This window comes from Mytilus californianus, unplaced genomic scaffold (assembly GCF_021869535.1).
Source record: "Mytilus californianus isolate M0D057914Y unplaced genomic scaffold, xbMytCali1.0.p SCAF_6, whole genome shotgun sequence".
Classification (NCBI taxonomy): Eukaryota; Metazoa; Mollusca; class Bivalvia; order Mytilida; family Mytilidae; genus Mytilus; species Mytilus californianus.
Window position 1 is genome coordinate 69,815,159 of NW_026262712.1, and position 21,313 is coordinate 69,836,471.

General features: G+C 32.1%; 2 protein-coding genes and 1 long non-coding RNA gene across 10 annotated transcripts in view; 2 read left to right on the plus strand and 1 right to left on the minus strand.

Annotated features, from left to right (window-relative positions):
* The first annotated feature begins 67 nt into the window (after positions 1 to 67).
* On the plus strand, positions 68 to 6,593 carry LOC127705138 (glutaredoxin-2, mitochondrial-like). The gene is made up of 3 exons (XM_052209389.1): positions 68 to 120; positions 5,022 to 5,307; positions 6,045 to 6,593. The coding sequence occupies exons 2-3, from the start codon at positions 5,053 to 5,055 to the stop codon at positions 6,153 to 6,155; spliced, it is 366 nt and encodes a 121-aa protein (XP_052065349.1). The 5' UTR covers positions 68 to 120; positions 5,022 to 5,052; the 3' UTR covers positions 6,156 to 6,593.
* Positions 6,594 to 12,216: 5,623 nt separating this feature from the next.
* LOC127705229 (uncharacterized) lies at positions 12,217 to 15,937 on the plus strand. The gene is made up of 2 exons (XR_007983753.1): positions 12,217 to 12,724; positions 15,859 to 15,937. It is a non-coding gene; the product is annotated as an uncharacterized LOC127705229 (long non-coding RNA).
* A 2,922-nt stretch (positions 15,938 to 18,859) lies between these two features.
* Positions 18,860 to 21,313, minus strand: part of LOC127706339 (EF-hand calcium-binding domain-containing protein 4B-like) — a 33,950-nt gene continuing 31,496 nt past the window's right edge. For all 8 annotated transcript variants that reach the window (XM_052210880.1, XM_052210878.1, XM_052210886.1 and 5 more), the window contains one exon: positions 18,860 to 20,867. In XM_052210880.1, the coding sequence (XP_052066840.1) occupies positions 20,780 to 20,867 (88 nt within the window). In that variant the 3' untranslated portion in view covers positions 18,860 to 20,779. The remainder of the gene's footprint in view (positions 20,868 to 21,313) is intronic.

A 21,313-nucleotide genomic window follows, 5' to 3' on the forward strand; every position in this document is an offset into this window, starting at 1 on the left:
ATATAACTTTAATTTATTAAGGTAAAAAATAATCCGGAATATTTGTCAAGTCTAGTCCGTCTTTTGAAAAAATTGTCCAAGTACCAGCAAAGGTCAATATAAAACAGGCAAGTTTTTGAGGTAAATTTGAGGTTGAAATGTTTTGAGTTTATAGATTAAATGCAAGATTTGTTTCAAAGAATCATAAGACATGCATAGGAGTATTTTTTTTCTCAACAAAGAACTTAAAAAGACAGGAATACTAAAAACTAAAATATTGTAGACAAATAGACTTAGTATATATATGTTATGTAAACATGTTGTAGAACCTTATTTCTTTTTATTGATGTAACAATGAAGTAATTTCCTCCCAAAAATACACCTATATTAAACCAGAATTACATGCCGGTTCCCTGGCACAGTAAGCTAGGATCCTTTCAACTGAAGTATATAAAAAAGAGTCCACCATATCATAGATTCATACTCATGATACTGTGAGTAGGTTATTTCTGGAATCATTTCTTGTCAATTAGGCACGCCCTGATGAGGTCATTTACCAGATAGAAGCGTGCCTGTATCCCTGCACTATTAAAGTTTCAGACATCTTCAGGATCACCATTCTGCAGTCTAGAAATAATTTATGTTCCTTAGGTAAGTTAACCTCAATTCCTGTACAAGTAAAGGGATGGTGACAACTAATTAGATTTTAATTTAACAAATATTTTGTCCAGTATAGCATGAAGCTTTTTCACTAATTCACTCAATGTAGGTTGGAAGTGACGAATATATATAAAAAGAAGATGTGGTATGAATGCCAATGAGACAACTCTCCACAATAGACCAAATGACACAGAAATTAACAACTATAGGTCACTGTACGGCCTTCAACAATGAGCAAAGCCCATACCGTATAGTCAGCTATAAAAGGCCCCAAAATGACAAATGTACAACAATTCAAACGAGAATACTAATGGCCTAATTTATGTACAAAATAATGAACGAAAAACAAATATGTAACACAGCAACAAACAACAACCACTGAATTACAGGTTCCTGACTTGGGACAGGCACATACAGAATGTGGCAGGGTTAAACTAGTTTGAAGGCGCCAACCCTCCCCCTTACCTGGGACAGTGGTGTAACAGTACAACATAAGAACAAACTATAAAAATCAGTTGAAAAAGGCTTAACTCATCAGATGGATACAAATAGAAATACATCTAACAAAAACACAAAGTGGACGTGGACAGGTACTTGTACATCCCAACAACAAAAAGACACTTAGCATAGATCTGAGAGTACTCACAGTTACTGACAGCTAGTTCAAAGCCAATAACAATTAATAAAAAAAAAATCATGCATGTAAGACTAAATTATCAATCAGCACACATCCAACATCCAATGGATTTAGTGTAAAGACATCATAAACAGCCAGAGAAAAACATGACCTTGTGCAATGCCAAGATACAGGTATCGACAGATTGTAGAGCCATGAATGTGCATATGTATATAACAATAATATTTAGTTTGATTTTAATTTACTGATAACAAAATCAATATTAATACCAATAAAAACAATATTCAAAGATCTAATTACAGTGTTGAATTGGTAACCTTGTCGCATAAGTTTATTTAAAGGATCGATAAGTTTACCAGGATCATTTCTAAATTTCCGGGCTCGGAAAACAACATCTCCGTAAAAATGAGGATGTGCTATCCTGTTTGAAATAAGTTTTCTACAAGTACAACCAAACTTCAAAACCAAATCTTTATATCTATGGAAGAATTTAGTAAAGGTTTTAAGTAATTTGTGATAACGAAATCCCTGACATAATAATTTACCAGTAATACATAGATTACGTTCATTAAAATCCAAAGCTTACATTTTTTATCATTAACTACTGAACAAGATGTGCATCCAGGGGTTTTGAAACTCATCAGTAGATATGCATATAAATAAGATATGGTGTAGCATTCTTTTTTTTCATTGATTATTACGATCATGTGATTCAAAGGGTATTTAAGTATATAGACACTATGTTTCTATTTATATATATATTGACGGTCAATATTAAAAATCTTGCAAAATACAACGTAAAATACGCTATGTTTCTATTTCTATTACCGGTATATATTGATGGTCAATATTAAAAATATTGCAAAATACAATGCAAAATACACTGAGAGAACATTGAAGTAATTTCCATAATACACTGTTAATGTAAATGCTCTTTTGTTCTGACGTTGGAAAGTTCCGGGCGGAAAGAACTAACTAGCCGAAATGTTCCGGAGGAACTTATTAACTAGTTACTTTGTTCTTCCTCTGGTTTAAAAGTTCCACCGGAACAAAGTGACTAGTTGAAAAGTTCCAACGGAACATATCAACTAGTTAGAAAGTTCCTTTTTGCCAAATTAGTCAAAACCGGAACTAACAAACTAGCCCAAAAGTTCCAACGGAACTTATCATCCAGACAGAAAGTTCCATTTGGAGAATTGATGCACCGCAAAAGCGCAACTGCCAACATATTATATTTGAACCTTTCAAAGGGAAACCAAGATACTGATTACAAAAGTCAAATTGAACTTATCAACTAGCCACAAAGTTCCTCTTTGGCAAATAAGTCAAAACCGGAACTAACAAACTAGCCCAAAAGTTCCAACGGAACTTATCAACCAGCCACAAAGTTCCATTTGGAGAATTGATGCAAAGAACCACATGAGGAGGGGGGTATTCTTCCCTCTCTTGAGGGTACTATGAATACTAAAATTGCATGATAATGCAACTTATTCCGTTTTATGTGAGCTATGAAATACAACTTAAATTTTGCATATTTGTCCCCAAAGAAACCCATTTCAGTGCGTTGGGTATTCTTGTAAATTAATGTTTTGCCATAATATATACTGATACTCATTCTTCCCCCTCTTTCTACAAAAAGGACGAAATATGGTATATTCGGAAAGATGTAACTAGTTGTTCTGTTCCGCCAGAACTATTCAACTAGCTACATTGTTCCGGGACTTTTCAACTAGCTACTTTTTTCGCGAACTTTTCGACTGCACTCGGAATAAAACAACTAGTTGGAAAGTTCCATCGGAACGAAATAACTAGTTGAAAAGTTCCGCCGGAACAAAGTAACTGACGGAACATAGTGGCTGTTACATTTACATATGTAATATATAAATTAAGGACTTTCACTCAGTCAATACGTTATGTGGACCTGTTAGATTATATTGACACTCGGACTTGGTCCTCGTCAATATAATCTGAACAGGTCCATATATAACGTATTGACCTCATAAAAAGTCCATTATTGATAAACATTTGTTAATTTGTTGTTTATAAACTGAGATTGAACATTGATTTAAGTTGAAAATGAGCCGTAAAAAATGCTGCCATCTGTTTCTCCTTTGAATTGTTTCAATTTTTTCATGTCAGAGCCTTTTATACATGTAGCTGACTATATAGTATGGGTTTTACTCATTGTTGAAGGCTGTACGGTAACCTATAAAATTGTTATGCTTATATATTCAGGTCATTTGAACTCTGTTGAATAGTTGCCTCATTGGCAATCATACCACATCTCCTTATTTTTATAACAGTGAGAAGAAAACTATTTTTATTATGCCCCCCCTGTAGCGGAGGGGGCATTAAGTTTTACCCTTGTCCGTCTGTACGTACATACGTACGTCCCAAAATTGGTTTCCGTTCTCTAACTTGAGTTTGCCTCAACCAAATGTTATGAAACTTATACACAATGCTTATTACCACAAAATACAGGTCAAGTTTGAATTTTGGTAGCGTCACTCTAACTGTTCTAGAGTTATGCCCTTTATAAATGGAAAAATTACAAAATTTTTAGTTTCCATTCTCTAACTTAAGTTTGCCTCAACCAAATGTTATGAAACTTATACACAATGATAATTACCACAAAACACAGATCAAGTTTGAATTTTGGTGGCGTCACTTTAACCGTTCTAGAGTTATGCCCCTTTATCAATGGAAAAATTGCAAAATTTTTAGTTTCCGTTCTCTAACTTAAGTTAGCCTCAACCAAATGTTATGAAACTTATACACAATGCTTATTACCACAAAATAAAGATCAAGTTTGAATTTTGGTGGGGTCACTTTAATCATTCTCGAGTTATGCCTCTTTATAAATGGAAAAAAATGCAAAATTTTTAGTTTCCGTTCTCTAATTTAAGTTTATTTGCCCCAACCAAACATTATGAAACCTTTACACAATACTTATTACCACAAAACTCAGATCAAGTACAAATTTGGGTAGCGTCACTTTTATTGTTCTTGAGTTATGTCCCTTTATTATGTTGTATGCAAGCGGGGGCATCATCTGTGTCCATGGGGACACATTCTCCATTTATTATTCATTATTTCAGTCTCTTCGCCAAGAAAGGAAATTTAGATTAATTTTTGAAATTTTGCTATAAAATGATATCTGTGCTCAGCTGAAACAAAATTGTACAATCTTGATCGTCTTTGGATTCATCAGTTCAGAAAATGATGAGTTCAGGACTCATGGACTTGTCTTAGTAAGAACCATGAAATTCTCACCTTCCTAAGTACTTACTATCCCAAATTATGTGCCATGATTTAAAAAATAAAATGCAGAAACGATATATTACAACTCATTCTGTAATCCTGTAGACATGTTATTAAATCAGTACAGAAGGATGACAAGAACCATTTCTTTGACACTGACCCTAGAATTGTTGATTGATTGTTGGTGTTTACACTTTAATGCCACTTGGTGGACAAAACCTGAGTACCAGAAGAGAACCACTGACCAATTCAGGAAACTAGAAATCCCAGTCAATTAAGATCAGCAGTAGAATGCACTTTGCCATGAGCTGGACTCAAACTCACAACTTATTTGCTCAAACACCATGCATTTCTTGAAGTATTATTCAAATGATCTGATTTTAACTATTAAGATTTTACTATTTATTGTGGGGAGAACAGGTTCAATGAAGCTCATATTGTGTTCAAAAAGTTTTAACATTTTTTTTTCATATTTAATTTCCAGTTTGATTTATCTTGCAGCTGTACTTGACAAGATGGGATCACAGCAGTCATCATCACCGTCCCAAAACAAACCACCAACATTTGATACAGAGGAGCACAAGTTTATCTTTGACAATGTACATAATAATTGTGTAACAGTGTTCTCAAAGACATCTTGTATACACTGTACGAACACTAAGAAATTGTTTAATGAGATAGGTGTTCCTTATAAAGCTATAGAAATCAATAAGATGGAATCTGGTCACAAAGTTCAAGAGGTTCTAGCTGACATCACAAAACAAAAAACAGTAAGTATAACTTGAATAGTACATAAAAATTGGCAGTTCACCTCAACCATTGAAAAAAAACTGAAAGTAAAACTCAACTCTTACAAAACAATGTTCAAAACAACTAGTTTTAAAAACACAGTTAGTACAACTTAGCTGTTAAAGGAAGTAAATTCAATTTAAGTAGTTAAAAAGTACAAAAACAAATTTAAGTTCACTATGCCAGGACACAGTGCCAGGCTCTGATAATTTTTTTTCAGTTTTTTTTATTATTCTTATATGGGCTACAGTTTTCAAGATATTTTCTGATTTACCATCCCTGATAAGAAGTATTTCTAAAATCAAAATCCTTTTGTGATAACTAAGTCTGTATATTTTTATTGATCTTTTTTATTTAAGTCAACTTGTGTAAGTAGTCCTTTTAATATTCAAGCCAAATACTGTTTAATATACAAAATGTTTTGGTATTTCCTAATTCATAGCTATTAAAAAAAAAGAGGTGGAGGATACAAAAGTGAAAATCAAAACTCATAAGTCAAGAGAGACCGAGAAACTCAGGGAAAAAAAGAAAGAAGAGACAAATAAAAGTCCACTAAACATTACAAAAATAAATAAAGACTGAGCAACGCAAACTCAACCAAAAACCAGGGGTGATATCAGCTGCTCTGCAAGGGTAAGATTATCCTGCTCCACATGTAATACCCACGGTGTTGCACATGGTCATTACAAATTCTAATAAAACATTATCTATATTACAGGTACCAAGAGTTTTTGTAAATGGAGAATGTATTGGTGGAGCTTCAGATACTAGAGCATTACACCAAGCAGGACAACTCCTCAGGATGATACAGAAATGTAAAGTCAAGTGATAAAAACTGTTGCTAAAAAGTTGTTTATAAGATATTCAAGATTTCTGTGATAATTTTGTTATTTATCAATTAATCAGTGTTATGAATTGTTACACAATCTTGTTTTAGAAAATTCTAGGCAGTAATTTACATGTGGTGATGATATTGTAAAATCTTACTACAAAGAAGATGGGTAAACCTGGCTGGTTCAATGTTTTGGTAAACAAGAAATATAAGTTATATCTCAGATATTTAGTTAAATGATGTGATACAATGTATATAGTTAAAAAAAAAATGTAATGAGCTACATGTTTACATTTGGTGCTGTGTATTTATAATACAGTTATTTCCTGTTTATTGATATTACTGTTACATCTTATTACTAACATTTACCAATGTGTTCCTATTTCATTCATGTACATCATCAGTATATAATTAAATATTTTATGGAATGAATAATGTGTTTATAGTTGTCTTGATTGCATCATACTGATTATTTTTATAGTTAAGCATACATTTTTACTTGGTTTTAAGTCCCCTCCTAGAAAAATGGAAGGGAAATATAAGTTTGCACTCTGTCTGCCAATCAAGCCGTCTGTCTGTTCATCCATCATTCTGTCGCACATGCTTCTTCACTTTTTTTCTGAAATGCTCAAATCAATTGATTAGATATTTGGTAATTAGTGATTCAAAGTGAGTGATTTTTGCAAAGTTGTAACTTGTGGCCCTTTGAAAATTTCTTGAAATTGTCACTTTTCTGTTCTTTTATCTGAATTACCTGAGTCATTGGATGATGTATAGTATCTAGTCATTTCATAAGAAAGTATAGATTTCGACTTATTTTGTATGCTCAACTGTCTTAAATTTACAAGAAACAAACTTTTATCTAGGTCTGTGGATGATGTAAGATTATGATTAGTTTGGCCTATTTACCATGCTTCATGCTCTACTTACTTTGTTTTAAGTTCACATAAGATTCAAAATCTTGAGTACTACAAGTAGGAGTATTTAACTTTGTATGCCATCTCTTTTTTTTATAGTAAAACGATGAGTCTCAACACAAAAATATGTAAAACTCTTTTATGCTTCACTGACTTGATAAAGTTGATATTTTATTAGTCCCCTACCTACGAAGTCGAAGGGGACTTTAGGTTTGCACTCCTTCGTCTGTCTGTCCGTCTGTCCATCCGTCAGTCCAGCAAATCAGTTTTTTGCAATTTTTTTCTTCGTGCTTGAAGATATTGATTTGATATTTGGTATATTGTTTTATCATGACAAGTTACAGATCAAGTTCGAATTTTGTTCCGGTCTGATAATTTTGGGCAGAGTCATGGTCCTTGGACTTAGAAAATTCACTCAAATATTCAGTTTTCCACACTTTTTAGCTCATCGGGGGCCCCATGTGAGCTTATGCCATCACTTGGCGTCCGTCGTCGTCCGTCGTCTGTCGTCGTAAATTATTTCAAAAATCTCCTCTGAAACTACTGGGCCAAATACCTTCAAACTTTAACTAAATATTCCTTAGGGTATCTAGTTTATAAATTGTATCCGAAGTTTTGATCCATCGACAAACATGGCCGCCATGGCTAAAAATAGAACATAGGGGTCAAATGCAGTTTTTGGCTTATATCTCAAAAACTAAAGCTTTTAGAGCAAATCTGACATAGGGTAAAATTGTTTAATTTGTCAAGATCTATCGGCCCTGAAATTATCAGATGAATCGAACAACCCATTGTTGGGTTGCTGCCACCGAATTGGTAGTTTTAACAAAATTTTGCAGTTTTTTGTTATTATTTTGAATATTATTATAGATATATATAAACTGTAAGCAGCAATAATGTTCAGCAAAGTAAGATCTACAAAAAAGTTAATATGACCAAAATTGTCAATTGACCCCTTAAGGAGTTATTGCCCTTTAAAGACAATTTTACACAATTTGTTCATCAAGTTTGCTAACATTTAAAAATCTTCTCCTCTGAAATACAGGTGAGCGATTCAGGCTCTTGAGAGCCTCTTGTTTTCGTCATGCTTGAAGATATTGATTTGATAATTGGTATATAGTTTATCATGACAAGTTACAGACCAAGTTCGAATTTTGTTCCAGTCTCGTGATTTTGTGCAGAGTTATGGTCCTTGGACTTAGAAAATTCACTTAAATGATCAGTTTTCCACACTTTTTTTTCGTCATGCTTGAAGATATTGACTTGATAATTGGTATATAGTTTACATCATGACAAGTTATAGATCAAGTTAGCATTTTGTTCCAGTACAATTAATTTTTAACCGGTAGGGGACTATGTATTGCCATGCAATACTCTCAGAATGGTTGTTTATTATCCTGTTACAGCAGGTCACTGGAGTGATGGAGTGGATCTATAACGAGAACAATGGTAAGGCCACACCATAATAATTTTTGGAAAGATTAGAATTGTTCCAAGTCTTTCCTAAGGCACTGGCCTCCAAAACAGGAAGTAGCACATACTAGCTACTAAATATACAAAATGTATACACATTGAAATACTATAAGTTCCCTATAATTCTCCTGTCTGTGTACATATGCACATATGAACTGTGGAAAATTTAGGTTATATCTTTGGAGCATTTGATTCAAGTATGTTATGTTTAAGTTTTGTCAATTTGCATTATTTGCAAATTAATTAGGTAAGAGTAATGATACAGTACCAGTATGATTGACAACTCCCATGATCACCAAACAATCACAGACATTTTGGGGACTTAGTTTGAATCTCCCTCCTCCTTAAATGCCAATCATATTGACGAAATTACTAATCAACCTCAGTCTTACACAATTAAACAAGACCCTTCATTATACATCTCAATACAAGAATACTCAACCTCATTATTTGACGACACAAATGCATATATTTGATGTTTGATATATAGAAATGATATCTTCATTGTCTATTACTTTTGATATACCCTACATAAAATGATTCTATGTATCATAATATGATTCTATGATGAGTTATGTCTGAAAGATAAATGATATAAATCATCTGTGATTAATCAATAATTTATCAGTGATTGGTTTGAAACAGTACTGGTGTTGTATGGTATTTTGAATCCCATGGAAAATTGACCCCGGGGTCATAATACCGCTATGGTAAAATGAACCCTCCAACCCCCCAACCCCTGGTAAATTGAAACCCCCCCCTGTGTGGAAAATTGACCCCCATGGTAAATTGAACCCCCATGTTTTTTTCCTTCTAGATAATTATTAGAACATTATACATTATTTTAAAGATTATTATAGATTGAAAATCAGACATACAAAAATGGGAGGTACTTTTATTTTCCATGATAGGAAATAAAAAAAAATACCATGGCTTGGTATAAGTGCTCTGAACATGCTGAAGACTTTACCAACAAAATTTCAAACAAAATACTTATTGAAGCATTATGACTAGACCATGTACCTTGAATGCTTTGAAATTCTAACAAATAAAGGGAGTTAAATTTACCATGGTAAAAAAGGGGGAGGGGGTCAAATTACCATGGCTCAGTAAAACTACTGGTATTTTGACCCCCCTGCCATGGTATATTGAACCCCTACTATAGACCTCTAATTTCAAAAATTCTAGCTATTCTAACTCCTTTACATAGTAAATACTTCAATAAGTAGTTTGTATGTATTTAACATGCTGGAAAAGATGTTTTGAAAATTTTACTTAGCCATGGTATTTTGACCCCCCTGCCATGGTATATTGAACCCCCTACTATAGACCTCTAATTTCAAACATTCTAGCTATTAGAACTCCTTTACATAGTAATAATACTTCAATAAGTAGTTTGTATGTATTTAACATGCTGGAAAAGATGTTTTGAAAATTTTACTTAGCCATGGTATTTTGACCCCCCTGTCATGGTATATTGAACCCCCTACTATAGACCTCTAATTTCAAAAATTTTAGCTATTCTAACTCCTTTACATAGTAACAGGGCTGCCAAGTCTAACGCATTTAGCGTGAGACTCACACATTTTCATGCTTATTTGGCAGCATTTTCCTTTGATCTATTGTTTTTTCTCTTTGATCTTTACGATTTTGGCCAAATCTCACGCATTTGCATTATTAAAAGTTGGCAGAACTGTAGTAATAATACTCCAATAAGTAGTTTGTATGTATTTAACATGCCGGAAAAGATGTTTTGAAAATTTTACTTAGCCATGGTATTTTTACCCCCCTGCCATGGTATATTGGACCTCCAATTTAGAAAAAAATCATAGCCAACATATTGTAAATTAGATAATCTGCAATACTCATTATCTAAAACAGGGGGGTTCAATTTTCCATGGTGTGGTTCAAAATACCATATGGGAAAAATGACCCCGGGGTCAAAATACCATGCAGTATAATGACCCCAGGGTCAATTTTCCATATAGTATTTTGACCCCGGGTTCACTTTTCAGGGGGTTCAAAATACCATATGACACCGGTAAGTAAAATTTCAAAACTCTTATCCTGAGCAAACCAATATTTTCAAGTTTATTCCCCATTAAATTCCTTTTTACATCGTGATGACCGTGAGGGCATTCCGATGTATTGCTATCGCCTAGATTTCCATTATGTAACTTTCGTTTTGGGTTTGTAACCGATCTATGAACATGATAAATACGCTGATATTAATGAGTGCAAATTAACATTCCTTATCGTTTGTTATAAATACATCTCTTCAATGAATACTGATAAAAATATTTTTGTTTAGAACATAAATTAATAATATGAAAATGTTTTGTCGTTAGATATATATATATAAGTAAAAAATCATTGATAATATCTATGCACACGTACCGAAAAATTGTGTTAAAGCATGCGGAAGAATATCTCAAGAATCCAGACAAGGACCGGTAACTCTGTAATTGTTTTTGTGGGAAAATATGAATGCCTACTCATATCCAATCTTTTAGAAAAATCAAATTTTTACAGAAGAGTGTCCACCATGCACTTGCACTGCACTATTATTAGAATAGTATAATAGAATGATATACAAATGGATGAAAATTATATATATATGTAACTGTTATATTAATATAATATATAACAACAAACCAGTGTATACTGATTTGCATCACTACAATATAATAGTTATTACGGTGAGGTTGAATTTCCTGTCATCTATTCATCATCCACACACGAACTCATCTCAGAAAAAAATATATCTCTGTACATTAACCTCAGTTTCAGGTATAGAGATGTGATTTTTTTCTGTGACAAGTGCTTTTGACCATCCACAAGAACTTGCGGTCATCCGATGTTCAGTACTTCAGTACTTTGATTAACAATATTATTCATTTGAATACAAGAAGTATATTTTCGCAATGAAGGAGTCATTGAATCCCTATTTCAATAAAATAGGTATTTTGATTTGTTTATGTTGAAAAAGTACATTTTCAATGTTCTTTTCTCAGAGATATTAAATCAAACAAGAGTGCACACGCTGAAATGTCTTGCCTTCTTTACTAATCATTGATATTATGTTGATAGTCCTAAATATAAAGCTTTATTACAACTGTCACATAAACTTAACATTAACCAAGTAAACTAAACATTGACCAATGAACCATGAAAATGAGGTCAAGGTCAGATGAACCATGCTGGGCAGGCATGTACAGCTAACAATTCTTCCATACAACAAATATAGTTGACCTATTGCTTATAGTTTAAGAAAAACAGACCAAAACACAAAAACTTAACACTGAGCAATGAACCTTGAAAATGAGGTCAAGGTCAAATAAAACCTGCGTGACTGCCAAATAGATCATAAAATATTTCCATACACCAAATATAGTTGAACTATTGCATATAGTATTAGAAAAAAAGACCAAAACTCAAAAAACTTAACTTTGACCACTGAACCATGAAAATGAGGTCAAGGTCAGATGACACCTGCCCGCTAGACATGTACACCTTACAATCATTCCATACACCAAATATAGTAGACCTATGGCATACAGTATAAGAAAAACAGACCAAAACACAAAAACTTAACTATAACCACTGAACCATGAAAATAAGTCAAGGTCAGATGACACCTGCCAGTTGGACATGTACACCTTACAGTTGTAACACAATTGTGTTCCATACGTTAATCATCAGGAAGTAACTAAATACAGCAAATCCGAAACGATTACATGTAACCTTTAGACACTTAATAACAATCTGTACGAATATTATAGACATATACCCTGCAGCCAATAAATGACCATGTCTACTGTGAAATAACATGTATCCGTCAGGGGTTAATTGCATAGTTTGACAATTAACCACAGACTAGTATTACTCCACAACCAGACTACTACGTAACCGGCCTACAGCTATGGACCACTGAACTATATAAGATCCAGCTTTGGACTCGAACGGCAGATAGATTTGTACAGATAGATTTGTACAGATAGATTCGTACAGATAGATTCCGACAGGAGATCCGCCAAGGTCTCCCCCCTTGTGGGTAGGCTGGAATTTATTCACTAACCATCCGAATTACTCAGTCAGGACCGAACAGTTATACCACTATACGATCACGTGTCCGTGTGACGATATGAACATTCGAACAATTCAACTTTAAAGACAGTTTGTGAACAATCGAACATTTGAACTTTAGAAACAGTCTTAACTTTGTAATTACATAATAAAAATTATTTATCCACTTACTGACTTCGTTACAAGTCGTAAAATTGATGCCGTCTAGACCAGGATCGACTTGGATTGGCTAAAACAACGCAAAGGAATATAAAACGTAAGAACTAAGTTACTTTCATTTTTTTTGTTTATGGACAATCAAGATATTTCTATGTCAGCGCAAAAAGTAGAAATGGCTTTTCAAGGGATGGCACACATGTTAAGTACAGTTTTTTAATTTTAAAGGGAATGAGGCCGTATATCTAAAAGGCTTAAAATCAGAAGTTTGTTCACGAGCTGTGGTTCGCACGAAATTTTTTTATTAGTATTTTTAGAAATTGTACGTCAATTTAAGAATTATGAATACACATATTCTTAAAACAATTGAAGATAATTTTTTAGTTATTTTTATATGCAGTTATTTAATAGATAGGATACGTTATATATAATAAGTATGATTCTTTAAAATAAAACTCTTTTTTTAAGTTTGAAGAAGCTAGTTTTTCGTTTAGAGTAAATATGTAATAAAAAAAAGTAAAATGTCTGATACTATAGCATTTTTTCGTATTTATGGTTTTTGATCATATATATTATGGGTTGTTTTCTTGAAGATACATTCAATTATTCTAGAAAATATATATCTTACGTAAAATTAGTAGAGCACCGGTATATATGAAGGTTGATTTAGAACCTTTGGTAGATGAAGTTAAGGGTACATTGTGGGTTCATATGTTTGCGATGCTATAGCCATTGACGATTATGGTTTACGCAGTTGGGTAGTGTGTATGCACATTTGTTTAGAGAAAACAAATAGTCTATAATTTTAGATTCCAACCCCTTCTTCGGACGATTAACATAAGTGATGTTAAGTAATTAAATGGTGCAAGTTGTTTTATGGTGTTAGATAACGCCTTATTTACATAAAAATAAATGTTAATAGATAAAGAGAAGTATCTTCAGGAAATAGCACATTAAAGATAAATGTTGATATGTTTTGCCCTAAGGGAATTACAGTATTTTTGTGGTAGATTGATATTTGTAAAAAATGAGAGACACATGAACTTCATGACAAATGACAAACTTTAAGTGAAATAGATAATTGATATTAAAGGAAAACTAGCATTAAAATAAAATTGATTTTTTTTTATAAACAATTATGAGGATAATTATCAGAAATTAAAATAAGAATAAGAAAATAATTAATTTAGTAGTAAAACAAAAAATGAGTCTAAACAATGGGTTTTGTACATAAATAAGCATAGAACAAACTTTAAATTGTTTTGGTTTTTAAGAAGTAAGTCAAGTTTAAAAAAAAAATAGAATGAATAAAAACATTCAGTCATAATGAAATGTATAAAAAGGAAAGGCAGTAGGTTGCTGATGTTTTAAAGCAAATTAAAATGATATATATAAAAAAAGAAAGGAAAGACTATGATGAGGAAACTATATACATTTTTTTGGAAATGTAAACGATTTAAGAGTGATGAGCCTGAATTAATTTGTGGACTACATTTAGCATTAAGATTAATTAATGAGAAACTAAAGTTAAAGACGTAAAAGTATTACAATTGGTTAAAAAGTAACGCATATAATTTTTAGTATTTTTTTTTATAGGTATCATGTAGGTGTAGGGGTTATATAAAATGATCCAATTGAACTTATTTGATTGTAAATTTGTAAATATGTTCTTATGTCTTGTGTAAATAAACATATCTTTGTTTTTATTATGTAGGATTCTCAAACTTGTAGAAGTTGTATACAACAGTTTCCCCCTTTTATTTTTTTTGTTTTAAACAGGTAATTCGATATAAAAAAAGAACGTATTGATTTATATATAGGAATTGTTTTACAAAATGTTGCTAGGCTTGAATAACCCAGCGAACTAAAGGCGAGTGAACATACTATCAATAATCTGATTGATAAATAAAAAAAAGAAATAAGGGGAAGTTAACAAGTTCAAGTTTTTCCAAATTGAGATAAGTTTATCAGTGGGGTTTAGGTGCGATCTTCATTGGAATAGCCATATTTTTGTACTGTTAATTTGTTCAGAATATATCTTGGTTGGCCAAAAAGAAAGGTGTGAGTTTTGGTTCTAATGCCACGAACAATGAGTACAAAATGGTGTCTACGTGATTGGTTGGGACGGGACAGATGTTACTGATTCCAGAGAGATGTCTTTCTCTGCGCCATTGATCAAGGACGAAACTTAACCGAAGGCCGATGTTAACAGCCTCTAAGAAGGATGAACCAACCTGCTAGATGCGTCAACTACTTCGTAATGGAGATGATGATGACCGACACGTGTACAAAGATGTGTGCCCTTTCCAGCAGTTGATGAATAATATGCTATAATGGTGACGGGAAAAAGTATGCACAATATATACCCAAATATTGAACTTTATGAACCATATGAACTCTATGTATCCAGATGTTGGATTTGCCGAATTTTATGAACTATATATGTGGTGATGGTTACAGAAGACTTAACAAAAAACTACAGAATTTATAATAACCTACAGGAAGAAAAACTATCGTATTTTACCGAACTTTCGTTCTATTTTGGATGGAAGGCATTATGTAACACAATTGTGTTCCATACGTTAATCATCAGGAAGTAACTAAATACAGCAAATCCGAAACGATTACATGTAACCTTTAGACACTTAATAACAATCTGTACGAATATTATAGACATATACCCTGCAGCCAATAAATGACCATGTCTACTGTGAAATAACATGTATCCGTCAGGGGTTAATTGCATAGTTTGACAATTAACCACAGACTAGTATTACTCCACAACCAGACTACTACGTAACCGGCCTACAGCTATGGACCACTGAACTATATAAGATCCAGCTTTGGACTCGAACGGCAGATAGATTTGTACAGATAGATTTGTACAGATAGATTCGTACAGATAGATTCCGACAGGAGATCCGCCAAGGTCTCCCCCCTTGTGGGTAGGCTGGAATTTATTCACTAACCATCCGAATTACTCAGTCAGGACCGAACAGTTATACCACTATACGATCACGTGTCCGTGTGACGATATGAACATTCGAACAATTCAACTTTAAAGACAGTTTGTGAACAATCGAACATTTGAACTTTAGAAACAGTCTTAACTTTGTAATTACATAATAAAAATTATTTATCCACTTACTGACTTCGTTACACAGTCCTTCCATACACCGAATATACTAGACCTATTGCTTATAGTATTTGAGATATGGACTTGACCACCAAAACTTAACCTTGTTCACTGATCCATGAAATGAGGTCGAGGTCAAGTGAAAACTGTCTGACGGGCATGAGGACCTTGCAAGGTACGCACATACCAAATATAGTTATCCTATTACTTATAATAAGAGAGAATCTAACATTACAAAAAATCTGAACTTTTTTTTCAAGTAGTCACTGAACCATGAAAATGAGGTCAAGGACATTGGACATGTGACTGACGGAAACTTCGTAACATGAGGCATCCATATACAAAGTATGAAGCATCCACCCCTTCCACCTTCTAAAATATAAAGCTTTTAAGAAGTTAGCTAACGCCGCCACCGCCGCCGCCGGATCACTATCTATATTATCTTTATTTGTTAATTTCTTCTGCTTCTAACGATAAAATGTAACAGGGAACATTAGGTTAAGATAAGAAATTGCATCATTAGCTCATTTTATCTACTGAAAAAGTGCTTATCCTTCTAAAGACCTGCAGTTAATACAATTGTCTGCAATAATTCTATATTAATGTTCTTTTTTGTCCACACCGTACCTAAATAGAATTTGAAATTATTCAAACTACTCTTCCAATCTTTCCATGAGTGATTTCCATCACTTTGATTAGAACTTTTGATTCACTAGCCCATACTCATATTGTGCAGATGAAATATTTGATTTTAATTACTCTCATAGACAAAATGCCATAATTTAACACAGAGATCTGTTACATCAAATAGAATTAGAATTAAGAAATTATCTTCTACTCTGAATATAGATAAGTCAAATTTGATTTTTTTTAGTACTGAATTAAACATTTTCTTGTGGAAATGTTATCCAAAATGTAATATCTGAAGAAAGTGCAACTTAGATTGGTGTTGCCTTATGGTCATGTATCAGTGTATTAGGAATATATCTGCTGTAGTAAATAGAGAATAGTATATGGTTTGTTCATTATCACATCTGGGACACAATATAAACCTGATAGCTCTGATCTAGGGATTATATCGATTGAGGGTTGATATAGTGTGTGATATTGGAAAACTCATATCATATATACTTTGAACAGATGTTTATCTGATGGGGTTTTAGAAAACCTGTGTATCATTGCTCAGATATCGATATCATCATGGATTGTTCAGATATCGAACAATCACCATTTATTGTATTACATATAATACTTACTTGTATTTACTACTTAGTATATAATCATATTCCAATATAGTTTTAATTTTTAATTAGGTAGCAAGGCAAACTTTTATATAACTGTGTAACTGTCAATGACTCAGTAATCCACCAAAAACCATCAGAGAATGAGGTGAAAATCTCAAGATTAATGAAATGCCTCCAATAAAGTATAATGATCAATGTTAACTTAGAGGTTTCCATCTTTTAACTAGGATCTGTAGGTACATTTAAAACTTGTTTGACAGGGTAAAGTTTCCTACTATGAAGTGTATGGATATAAGTGCTGGGCATCCACTTTTTCGTGGAGCTGCATTCTTCAAAATTATACAAATATCAAAATAAATCAAGAAGTTGCACACAATAAAGTGGAAAGTATACACCTGACACAATTTTATAAGACATTGACAAAAACCTCCATTCCCAGTGGGTTGATAAAAAATTCAAAGTATTGCCAAACAGGAAGTGACTGCCTGGCAGATATTCATACATGTTACTGCTTGACATTATAAAGTTCCAAACCAAATATTTAGGCATTCCATAATAAGAATCCAGAAGCTGAGAAATATGTTACATAAAGCAAGGCCATTAAATAATACTACCCACTATGTAAGTGGGAAGTAAAATATCTTATTTTTTCTAAGTTAATGAGCAATAAAATGGCTATAATTTATCACTATGGCAATCAGAAGCAAAAAAAGCTAAGTCTGGCAAATGTATGATAAGTTATTGATGTATGAGACCTTTTCATGTAGCAATTCGCCACACAAGTAAATTATTTTAAGCAAATCCCATGATTTCACTGTGCTTTTGAAAGTAAAATGTGCATTCTATCACATCAGAAAATGTTACTGAAGACCTCAACTTATGAGAAAGGTATATAAATTGTATAATAATGCCTAGTATTCCATAGGGCTATTATCACATGTTCATTCACCCAATATCTGTTGTTTCTTTTCCAATTTGATATGCAAGCAATTATGTCACAGTTTGTTCCATATTTAAAGGTGCCTTTTCCAAGCCCTGAATCTCGACAGTCATTGCCTTATGTCATTAGCTAAATTTTTTGTTTTTATCTGGAGATTTTGGTGCTTACAGCAGATCTTTGCTTGTCTTTTGATCACTTCTTTCACAACTATTATATACTGTGGATGATTTGGAGCCTGATATATTGTTTAGACAGTTGTCTATTGACCTCTAGATGTCTTTTGGTTATTCATGTTGTTGGGTTGCTGACTTATCAACTTTTACCCCAAATCTCCTTTTATTTATAATCATTACAAAGTCCACTGTAGGAAATTATGCATTAAAAAACTTTTGAGAACAAAGGACAGATTTCAAAATTTACACAGGATTATTCAACTTTATCACCTAATATAGCTACAGAAACTATTGACAAAATGTCTTTAATTTCAATGTAAACAGTAATTTGTGTTCAAGACACATGCCCAACATTTCGAAAGACAAAAACTGCATGTTTCCTTGGTGAGAAGAAAGTCATATTTTTATTGGTATTAAATTTTATCAAGTTATTTCATATATCTGTGAGGATAACTTTTAAACAACATTAACACATGTCTGGAGACAGGGTATAGGTGGATTTCTATCTTGCTTAGGTCTGGTTTTCAATTATAATCGTTTACTTATTCAGGAGCAAACAAAGAAATTAACAAACTATAATCTTGAAAATTTATTTCCAACCTCATATATAATATGATTTTACAAATAAGAAGAAAAAGTGAGTAAAAAATATATTGCACATGCTGTCTAACAACTATCTGGATTTCTATCAGCCTTTTCAAAAACTTTATTATACAGCTAAAAAATTCTTTTGCTACATATATCCTTGGAAATCCCACAATTCAGTATTATATATAAGAATGACAGAATTTTTCTAGAATGTATCATTCTTTAAAAATAATAGTAACATAAATTCAGAAAATAAAACAATTCACTATTTTTAGTTGTGAATCTTTGACAATCAACAATATATGTTATCTGAATATATATAGCAAAAATGAAAATGTGAATCAGGAATCTGACCAATAGAGATATATAAGGTCAAGGCAAATACTGTGATTGCCAAAAGCACCAATTGAAACAAAGCCAGGATTTTGATATTTAACTGGATTTTCAAACAAAAGTCGAAAATCATTTCTTCCATATTTTTTTTTTCTGTATCTAAAATTACTTTTCTTATGCCGGTATGTTTCTATCTAGGAGTTAATAAATAGGACAAGACTTTTGTAAAGACTATGATTCAATATCAAGGTTTTCTTCTTCTTATAAATGACATTTTATATACATGCACCTTTACTTTTTATTTTGGAATTAATTTGAATTGCATATCATAAAGTGATCAAAAGTAAATGTTTTCATCAAATAGTAACAATTTCTCTTAAAATTGATTTATTACATGAGATCAATAGTAATTTGAACATTTCTTATTCTAAAATCAATTTTTTGGCTAAAGTTTAAAAATGCTATGTCTAATATTTGAAAAAAAATATGCTGTGGAAACTACAACTACTTTCTAAAATGTCTTGTGAACTGATAAATTCACAATTAATGAAATGTAAAAATTTATAATTCTATAAACAAGTGAATTAAAATCATGTGCGTTTATTGTTGTTTTCTGCTTGAAAATTACATCCTTATCAAGAAGATGTTGGTTAGGCAAATCTTTCAAGGTCATCGCACAAGGTTATGTATGTAAATACATTCTTCCACAGGATTTTAAAACCAAGACTTTTCTCATATATATATATGATAATTCTTACTACTTTTTCAACTTTCTTCTGCTTAAAACTATTCATAAATAAATATGCAAGTAAAAATTTCAATAAAATAAAAAACAATAAATAAAAAGCAACTGAAAAAATATAATATATTTTTAGGCCAAATAAATAAAATATTGAATAAATATTCATACAATCAACAACGATAATGTATGGATGCACTATGAAATGCAAGAATCTAATCTTTTATTCATTTGGCCTACAATAATTTTAGTACATAAGTGATATGGGGACTCTGATAGATACAAAATTCATTATAATCAAAAATCAAAATGTACAAAGATAGAATTATATTTACAATTTAACAACCATTAAACTCAATAAAATCAACAAATCACACATGTCTAAGAGATCGAAACAAACTGGAATGCTTTCAGTGTAAAACTGGGATACCATGACACTTCTCTGTACATTTCTAAATAAAAAATCTGATTGATTCTTCTGTCCAGCAGCAAATATTTCATGCATATTCTTGGTGACAAATAAAACCTATTTAGAAAAATACTTTATGCTGCAGGAGACTATGAATGTATTTTCAAAAAGATTTGTACAAAAATTCTGAAAATAGTAAAACTTAAAAAATGCAAAAAATAACATGAATTAGTTTCACTGAACTGTTCTTATATCAAATACATCAGATCAATACACTGCTCATTTTTAACCTTAGTCTCTTCTCGTTAATTCTGTAAAACTTTATTCATCCATAACTTGCTAGGAAGCATGATTTACAGCGATGCAAGCGAACCCTGATAAGTGGAATTATTTAGATCTTTCTTCAGTACTATGTACAGATAGAGTGCTATCCACAACAAAATTTCTTTTTAGCAGCACTGTCATCCAGATGTAATGCCTTTTCAATTTCTTTATCCTCCTTCTCTTTTAGAATGCTGAAATTTCATCAGAAAATGTATATTACATATATTACATTGTTTTGTTGTTTTTGTTTGTTTTAATTTTGGGGTTTTTTTTCTTGGGGAGGGGTGTGTTTTTTTGACAAATTATCGTGTCCCCTATGTGGTTCTTCTATTCTAAGCATCAAATTTATCTCTATTGGTTTGACACATTACTGATTTTGATCTCTTGGAAAAATTTGATTGATGTTTCATGGGAAGAAGGATTACTTAAAAAAAATTTGGATCCTTACTAAGATCAGAAATCAGGAATATTTATGTGAGTATTGATTTATTATGTATATTTTCATTATCATAGATGTATATATGATTTTTCCACTCTAAAAACTTAAATTCAGAGAGGTCTATCTTTAAAATGACTATAACACTTTATAAATGGCTTTATTGGAAAATGGTGTGTCTAAAGCACTTTTTTGTTCTGG